The 8,332-nt window shown below is 47.1% G+C and overlaps 1 protein-coding gene across 1 annotated transcript; it reads left to right on the top strand.

The window, feature by feature from the left end:
• The first annotated feature begins 3,839 nt into the window (after window positions 1–3,839).
• On the top strand, window positions 3,840–7,099 carry C8H10orf120 (chromosome 8 C10orf120 homolog). The gene is made up of 5 exons (XM_010999678.2): window positions 3,840–4,039; window positions 4,248–4,323; window positions 4,840–5,558; window positions 5,659–5,712; window positions 6,994–7,099. Exons 1-5 carry the CDS (start codon window positions 3,840–3,842, stop codon window positions 7,097–7,099), a joined length of 1,155 nt encoding a protein of 384 aa, XP_010997980.2.
• The last annotated feature ends 1,233 nt before the right edge of the window (window positions 7,100–8,332 follow it).

The following is an 8,332-nucleotide window of genomic DNA, read 5'->3' as shown; positions in this document are numbered from 1 at the left end:
TGTCATCTGATTCCTCACAGGGCCCACCAGCTGCCTTTCACACTTTACTGTGCGTGGGATTCACCTGGGGAACTTGACGGATCGCAGACTGATACCAGCAGCCGTGGTATTATCTGAACCATACTTTGAGCAGCACCGGGTGCTGAGTGGTCCCACACGTTGACTTGCAACTTTGTTTCTCTTGAGCCACCAGCATTGGCATCACCTGGGAAGTTGTCAGAGGTGTAGATGTTTAGGTCTCGCCCCAAACCTACCAAGTGCCTCCATTTTAACAAGACCTCCAGGGGGGTTACGTGTAGATCTTTCCAGGAGGCTGGTTTGCCTAGTGCCAATGTCTTTGTGATTTTTAAAACACACAGCTTCTCATATAAAGTCTGCATATTATGCAGTGTTAGAAAGGAGCACCATTCCCATAAACCAAGGGAACCTATCACTGTAGGGAATCTTAGCCCCGGAGAGAGGGAGATGGTCAGCGGGGCTTTGGAGAGCCATCTTTCAATGAGCCGCAAGGTCCACCAGAGGGAGCCAGAGCCCAGGAGGTGACTGCAGGGCCAGGCGTGGCAAGGGGGGATTGCGCACGCACACACACACATATACACACACGAACACACACATATGCACTCACTCTTTAATAGCCATTATAAAAATAAGTTGGAAAATGTACTTAAAGAAAAAAGAGGTGGATGATATGATAGCAGAGTATCATTCCTACCTGGGATAGGAAACAGTTTCTTAAACAAGACATGAAAAATGCTAACCATTGAGAGAAAGACTCATAAATTGGAGTGCAGCTGGCATAAAAGATGTTTTTAAGAAAAGAGACAAGTCAAGAGGAGGAGTAGGTATCTGCAACATATTTTGCTGGCGAAGAGCTAATATCAAGAATATATAAAGACGTGTATATATTGATAAGAAAAAAATGGACAAAAGACTTGAACATACATTTCACAAAGGGTCATCTTAATGGGTAACAGAAAAAGTGTTCGACCTCACTTGGAACCAGAAAAGTGCAAATTAAAGTGACATTGAGATATCACAACATGCCCCCCAGTGTTGGGGGACTCCTCATACATTACTGGTGGGTTGGTGGATTGCAGGGACACTGTGGAACAGAGCTGAGAATTCTGCAGGAAACTGAAGCTACAAACCCTAGGAATCAGCAGTCCCACGCCCAGGTGTACACCCAACAGAAAAGCAGGCAATAACCCCAAGGAAACGTACAGGAATGCTCCCCAAATAAAAACAACCTAAATGGAAGCAACAGAAGACAGATTGAGAAATCATAAGACAATCATGCTAAACAACAATGAAAATGACTGAACTAAAGTCAGGCATATCAATAAAAGACTCTGAAAAACATAATGTTGAGGGAAAAAATGCAGACCCAAAAGAATGCATACCATATGAATCTGTTACTATAAAGCTCAAAAATGGGCAAAACTTTGTATAAAAACTAAAAACCTGACATTAAAAAAACTATTAAAAATTTAAAATTATTAAAACTTAATACATCTAAGTCGGTTTGATGGTTACTTTTATGTGTCAGCCAGATTAGGCCATGTTTTTGTCTGATCTGTTATTCTGGGTGTTTCTGTGAAGGTGTTTTTAGATGAGATTAACATTTAAATCTGTGGACTTTGAGTAAAGCAGATTGCCTGTTGCTCCGTAATGTGGGTGGGCCTCATCCAGTCAGTTGACGGCCCAAACAGAACAAAGACTATGTTTCCTGAGCAAGAGGAAATCCTGCTGGGGGACTTGAACTTCAGCATGGGCTCTTTCTTGGGTTTCCACCCCTGCAGATTTTGGACTTTCCAGCGTCCACAGTCATGTAAGCCAATTCTTTAAAATAAATCTCTCTCTCCTGGTCCCACCCCAAACCTACTGTTGCCATGGTGACATCACTTCTGGGCAGAGCGGTAGGGTGCCCTTTCTCACTCTCCTTTTCTCTGTTGTCTGGAGGGGATAGGTCCTGACAGTGTCACCTTTTTCCACCTGCACCCACTGGGACAAGGCTATAGTTTATCTATATACCTGGAAGTGACCAGGCTCCTAGAATATTCGCCATCAGCCCGCATTCCACTGCTGATGTCTCTCTATATTTCCTTCCAGTCTTTTTTCCCCTCTTGCCTCTTTGTATATGTGCAGCATCCAGATCATACTCCATGTAAGTTTCATATTCTGTCTTTTTTTTCCATCACGTTACATCATGACCGTATTACTGGAAATTTGTCAAAGACTTGATTTTTGATAGGTACATAATATTCTATCAGGTATTATTCATTGGGTTGTTTCATAAATATTTGTTCAGTGCATACAATGTGCCAGGTGTTGTGTGGCTTGTTTAAGGTCACTCAATTAACAGCTGAGTGTTGAACAAATAAGTGAGCTAATTAATAGATACGGGGCAAGAGGCAGTTTCTATACTGCTCAGAGAGGCTTGTGGCTGATTTCCAGGTTCAAAGCTGTTCCAGGTAACTGGTATATTGGTATATATGTTATATATGTGATACAAATATCATATCATAACACTTTGAGAAGCAGCTTTTCCCTCAGTTGTCCCTTCCCCTCCAATGTAGTCACGTATACATTGAAAAGGCTCATTTCCACCACTTCCTCATCTGCCAGGTTCTCACCTCAGGCAACTATTTTTATTGTTTTTTTGGTTTGTATTATTCTAGAGTTTCTTTATGCAAATGCAAATATACATGCTTATTTTTCCCTTTTCAACACAAAAAAGTACCCTGCAATTTAAATACGCATCTTGCTTTTTGCACTTAATATTTCTCAGCGCTATTCCCAAATAAATAGAGGTCTTTTTATTACTCCTTTAGTCCTATTACTCCTATAGAGTATTCTATTGTATGGTTGACGGTAACTCATTAACCAGCCCCCAATTAATGGACGTTTGAGTTTGCCGTTAGGTTTGTCATCTCAAACAAGGCTGCGTCGACTAACTTTGTGGATATTTTATTTTGTACACGTAATTGCTGGGTCCAAGGGTAAATGCATTTGTAACTTTTGATACATATTGCCTAATTACTTTCTATAGGGATTGTACCAATATATGTTTCCACCAGCAACATACTTGACCCCGCCTTTGGGCAGGAACCCAAGATGACTGCTTGATGAGTCAACAAGCTGAGCATCGGCTGTATACCAGATCCCGTGTAAACAACAGCATTGCAAAGAATGAGATGCTCCTGGCACCTGCTTTGGAGCAGAGGGAGAGACAGACCTACTGGACAACAGGTCAATATGTGACAAAGCACTATAGCATGATACAGGAAGGGCTATGAGAACGTGGACAAAGGGACAATGTATTCTGCCAGGAAACCTTCAGAGGAGGAAACAGTAAAACTGGGCTCTGAAAGACAAGCAAGTTGCCAAGGAGGAGACAGGTATTTGAGACACAGGGGGAGCATGCCTAGAAGCTGAGTCCAAGAACCGTGGGTAGAGTGCATTGATGGAGCATGAGGAACTAAGATTGGAGAGGCAAGTGAGTACCAGGGCGAGAGGCTTTAGCTGACTGAGGCTTCATCCCAAAAGAACCGGGCAGGCTTTATGGGGTCATAAGTGGCAGTGACGTGGTCAGATCACCTCCCAGCCACACTCTGCCTGCTCTATTCCTCTGGACTCCAACACACCAGAAGCATAGTCCTGTGTGTCTGTTTCACCTCAGGGGATCATTTAATGCCTTAACTGAGACCTCACAATCACTCCCAAGTAAGCCAGTTATGATGCAAGAAGAGTTTGTGACTGTCCCTTAAGTTCCCATTAAACTGTGTTACAAAAAAAGCCTCCAGGCATTGACACTTCCCATCCTAGCCTATTGTCAGAGTATGATCAGAGAATGGGAGAATGGCTGTCAGAAGACTGGAAAACAGAGGGCTGGAGATTCAAGAGCCCAAGGAAGGATGACCACAGAGGGGAAGTCAAATAAGGACGGAACACCAGTCAAAGTATTCAGTATAAGCCATTCCCTTCAGGATAAAGGCTCCCTGTGCTGCCAAGGGGATCCATGTCCTGCTTCACCACTGGGGTGAGTGTGACGTGTGCTTCTGGTCCATTCCTTTCCATCCATCTCAGAACGAAGCCAACTGGAGGAGCCCACCCTGTGGCCATAGAAACCCTGGTCACAATGGCCCCATCCTGATGAACGTGGAATCACCTTTTGTGAGATTTCCCACTCAAAAAGGGAAAACCAAGAAGACCCTTTCTGAGTTCTAATATGCCTCTCTGTCTTCCAGGATATGGACCAAATTCTACAAATCAGACCCACGCATTGCCCTCGGGAAATACTCCCCTTTGGAAAAAGAGATCATAGTAAGTGCCCTGAAATTTATACACCGGGAGGCCCCACGGAAGCCAGGCAGTTAGGCTAGGGGAACCAGAGGGTCCCAAACCACTAACAGTAGAGATGTAAGTCCCCTGAACAGTCGACTGGAGTTGGCTGAGTCAGCCAGTGGCTTCTGCACTTGCATAGTAAAATCCTGCCTTATCTCAAAGTCCCAAGTAGGACCATAACTACGAGTGACTGAAAGGACAGAAGCTGCCTTTTCCTGAGCCCTTTCCTTATCCTAGCTGCTTCCATATCTATTGTTTTATGGTGGCTTCAAGGTGGCCCTTTTAAGGTCAGTAAAACTCTTTTGAATTCATAGTAGGTAAGAAGGAGAGTCAGGATTTGAGCTCAGGATCGTCTGACCGCAAAGATCTGCCCTCTTTCTCCCTACATGGGCACATTCAGCAATGGAGGGTGAAGGGGTCACTAGATGATTCTTCCTGTGTGTGTCCCCTGCTCCTGTCCCTTGGAGATTTTAACCATCCTCTCCCCTTGGTCAGCGTCTGGGCGGTGTTCACACTGTAGCAGCCAGAAGGTTTCTGACTTACAAGCAAGAGGCAGAACAGAAAATGCTCAAGGAACTGCACTTGCTGTCTTCAGACTACAAACGGGCGATGGAATATAAAAATCAACGTTCCTCTCCTTGTGCCACCTGCGGGCCCCTAGAAAAAATTTGGACGGCAAAGGTGATAGTGCCTGTGGAGGAGCTCAAAATCCCACGGCGAGAGAGGCTGAACATCAGCAAGCACATAGAACGAATGCAGCTGGCTCGAGCCCTGAGAAGTAAGCAGTTTTTACCCTACGTCAAAAGCTTTAGGGGCTCTTCGCCTCTGTCTGGAGGGGGCCTGGGCCCCACGGCAAGGGACAGGGCTGGGGAAGATGAGGATGATGAGGACGCTGATGACTATGGTGATGCCCATCAAGAAAAGAGAGACGAAGAGGAGGGCAAAACCGCAAGACAGGAAATAAAAATGAATGTGATTTTCAAGTCAGAAGAACGAAAAAAAAGTGTAACATACCATCCAAATGATCTAAAGCCCTTCCTCCCCCCCACAAAGAAAGAGCGATCCATCGCTGGCTTAACGAACAGAAATCTTTTGCGCCTAGCCGAGTTCCCTGGAGACCTGATGCTCATGAATCAGGATTTTCTATCGCGGGGAGCCCACCCCTGTGATGTGCCGAAGGCCAACTGCCTTGAAGAAGAGAGTGCCTGGGAAGCGTGCACACGCAAAGTGGTTTCCCATCATCATTAAAGGTTTATTTATTCCCCATGGTAACCAAGTGCCCTGGTCCTTATTACTCCTGCTGCTCTGCCCCAGGTGGCTTCACTCCTTGTCGCCTTATGAGGACCTGGTCTCCAGGGGGCCCTCAAGGTGAGACCTGGCTGCTTGGGCTTCCTGGTTTCAGGCAACTCGTGGATCTCAGCTGCCTCCCCTGTTCCCCCAACAGCCCAGGCTTTCCCAAGATGCAGGCTCCTCCTTTTCACCTGCTCCCATGGGGCTTGTATTGGTTACTTATTTCTGTGAAGCAAGTCACCCTCAGGTTTAGTGCCTTACACCAACAATCACTACCTTAGGTTATCGTCCTATGGGTCAGCAATTTAGGTTGGTCTCAGCTGGGTTCCTCATGCATGGGCAGTCAACCACAGGTCTCTCCTTCTGGGGGTTGACAGCTATCAGCTGGGTCAGTGAGAGTTATGGGCCACGTATTTCCTTCTCCAGCAGCATCAGGAGGCTGCCCTAGGCTTGTTCACAGGCCATTGCAGGAGCCAAGAGAGTAAGTGAAAGTTTGCAAGGACTGTTGAAGCCAAGACTCAGAACTGGCACACCGTCACTTGCCACATTTTGTTGGCTGAAGCAAGACACAAGGCCAGTCCAGATGCAAGGGTGGGTAAATGGACTTCATCTCTTGAAGACAGGAGGTACAAAGTCATCCTGCAAAGGGCATGAACTCAGAGAGGTAGGTATACTCAGGACTGTGACTGCAATCAATCTACCACAGAGTCCCTGTGAGATGGGAGGGAAGGGGGCAGGGCATAACCTTTAAAAGAATGACACAGTCATTGAGGATATATCATAAACTGGTTGGAACCAACTAGGCCCAAGATGGTGGAAGATTCAACTTCCAGCAGACCTTGAGCCTCATTATACACTCATTGTAATACATTAGCTGCTAAATGACACTCCCACAGGCACATGACAGTTCTCAGGCTGACCATGAAAGGCCAAAAAGTGGGAGGTGGCCCAGTTCCTGGAAATGCCCACCCCTTCCCCCAAATAGTTGGAATAATCCTCCCACTCGTTAACATATAAAATTACCCAGCCCCTAAAAACTAACACCCCTGGGCTCCCTTCTGAGTGAGATGGACTACACTCTGACTCTGGGGTGTGTATCTCCCTAAAGTAAATTTGCTTTCACTTTACTGTGGCTCGCTCTTGAATTCTTTCCCGTGTGAAGCCAATGACCCTCACTTGGTGGCCTGTCCCATGGACTCGCCTGAGACCTGGGACATGACCATCCTCTCATGCCACATTTTCCTGCAACACCTGGAGCTGAAGCTGGGACTATTTGTGGGGAAAGAACATTACTCAGGAAGGAGGCTGCCCAGGCCTAAAGGCTAGAGACCTGTTCCATGCCCCTCGCTTCTTGCCTAGGTTTGCAGCTTCTGCCTTCACAGGCAGAGCCAGCCCATTCCTGGCCTCACTTCTGCTGCCTTCCTCGTCCGTGCAGCCAGGCGACCGACACCATCCCCATCACTGAGCGCAGGCAGAGGGTAGGCAAGGCTGTAGCAGGCACCGTTCCTCTGGGCATGACACGAGGACGGTCCAAGGCTCCTCTGAGGTCGGTCACTGCTACTCCCATTCAGGCCTCGCCTCGGCCCCAAGGTGGCAGGTCTAGGAGACGTGCATGAGAAGATGACACGCTCATTTCTTGTCCACATCTGAAGCACAGAAGGACCCCTCGATGAATCACACTCTGTCCTCAGCAACCTGTCCCACAGTTGGAAAGGCCCTGAGCTTGTCCACAGGGGACAGGCCAGCGTTCTTTCTAGATTGCTTCTCTCTGAGGGTTTTCATAGTCGGCTCTCTCAGAACCACAGACCCCTCCAAGCAGAGGGGTTGTTATGGGCAGGAGGCCCACCCTCTCCCATTTTCCAGGGTAACTCCACTGGCCACAGCCACAGGGTAAGAGAAAAGCATTATTTGAAGTATTGTGTTGGTCGATGCCACAGTGATTCCAGGAGATGTAGGATCGTTCCGAAGTCGCCAGTGAAAGAAATCAGTATAAACCAGAGGAATGTGCCAACATCTTAACTGGGGCAAAGCTGAAAATTGGGGAGAAAGAAAATATTTTTTCACATGTTGATATAACTTCCCAAATGGATATAAAATTGTGAAGATCAAAGCAACACATGAAAACGCAAACCAGTTTGAAAAAACACTAAAGCTGGATCCTAAACACTGCTTAAGATCAGCTATGCAGTGTGGTAGAAAGTTCTTTGCATGAGAAGTGAAGAGATCAGTGTTCTTGCAGCTCCACCACCAACCAGCTGTGAGGGGCGGGTAGACCACGAGTCTTTCTGTGACTCAACTTCCTCATCAGCTAAATGGGCTCATGAGCTGGAGGTCCACCGAAGTCCAGCTCAGTAATCTCCCCATCAGCTGGTGTCTGCTCCACCCCCGGCAGAGCAGATGCTGAGCTCCACCCACCCCACCCTCCCAGCCCCCTCTCCTCTTTCCTTCTTTTTCGAGGCGGACAAACATGAAGACGCTTGCAATTAGCATGAGGCCTGGGCTAGGTCTTTGCTTTCTGGGCTGGGCCTTGTTTTTGGGAGCAGCTGCTCGTTTTGACTTGGGGAACAAAGGTGAAAGGAACTCGGAGGTTTGCTTGGCTCCAGGGAGGAAGGGAGGGAGGAGAACCTAGAGCCTTCCCGGATGGCAGCCCTGCTCTCCTCAGCCCTGGTGATGGGAGCTGGCTTTCTTTTGTCAGTTT

This window comes from Camelus dromedarius, chromosome 8, assembly GCF_036321535.1.
Source record: "Camelus dromedarius isolate mCamDro1 chromosome 8, mCamDro1.pat, whole genome shotgun sequence".
NCBI lineage: Eukaryota > Metazoa > Chordata > Mammalia > Artiodactyla > Camelidae > Camelus > Camelus dromedarius.
This window is presented reverse-complemented; position numbering and strand designations above follow the sequence as displayed.

What these genes read in the sequence shown, in the direction of transcription:
- C8H10orf120 (XM_010999678.2), top strand. Translation starts at nt 3,840, where the DNA reads ATGATCAGAGAATGGGAGAATGGCTGTCAGAAGACTGGAAAACAGAGG. An exon ending in CTTTGGAAAAAGAGATCATA is followed by an intron (nt 4,324 to 4,839) that starts GTAAGTGCCCTG and finishes CCCCTTGGTCAG; the next exon opens with CGTCTGGGCGGTGTTCACAC. An exon ending in GTCTCCAGGGGGCCCTCAAG is followed by an intron (nt 5,713 to 6,993) that starts GTGAGACCTGGC and finishes CTTCTTGCCTAG; the next exon opens with GTTTGCAGCTTCTGCCTTCA.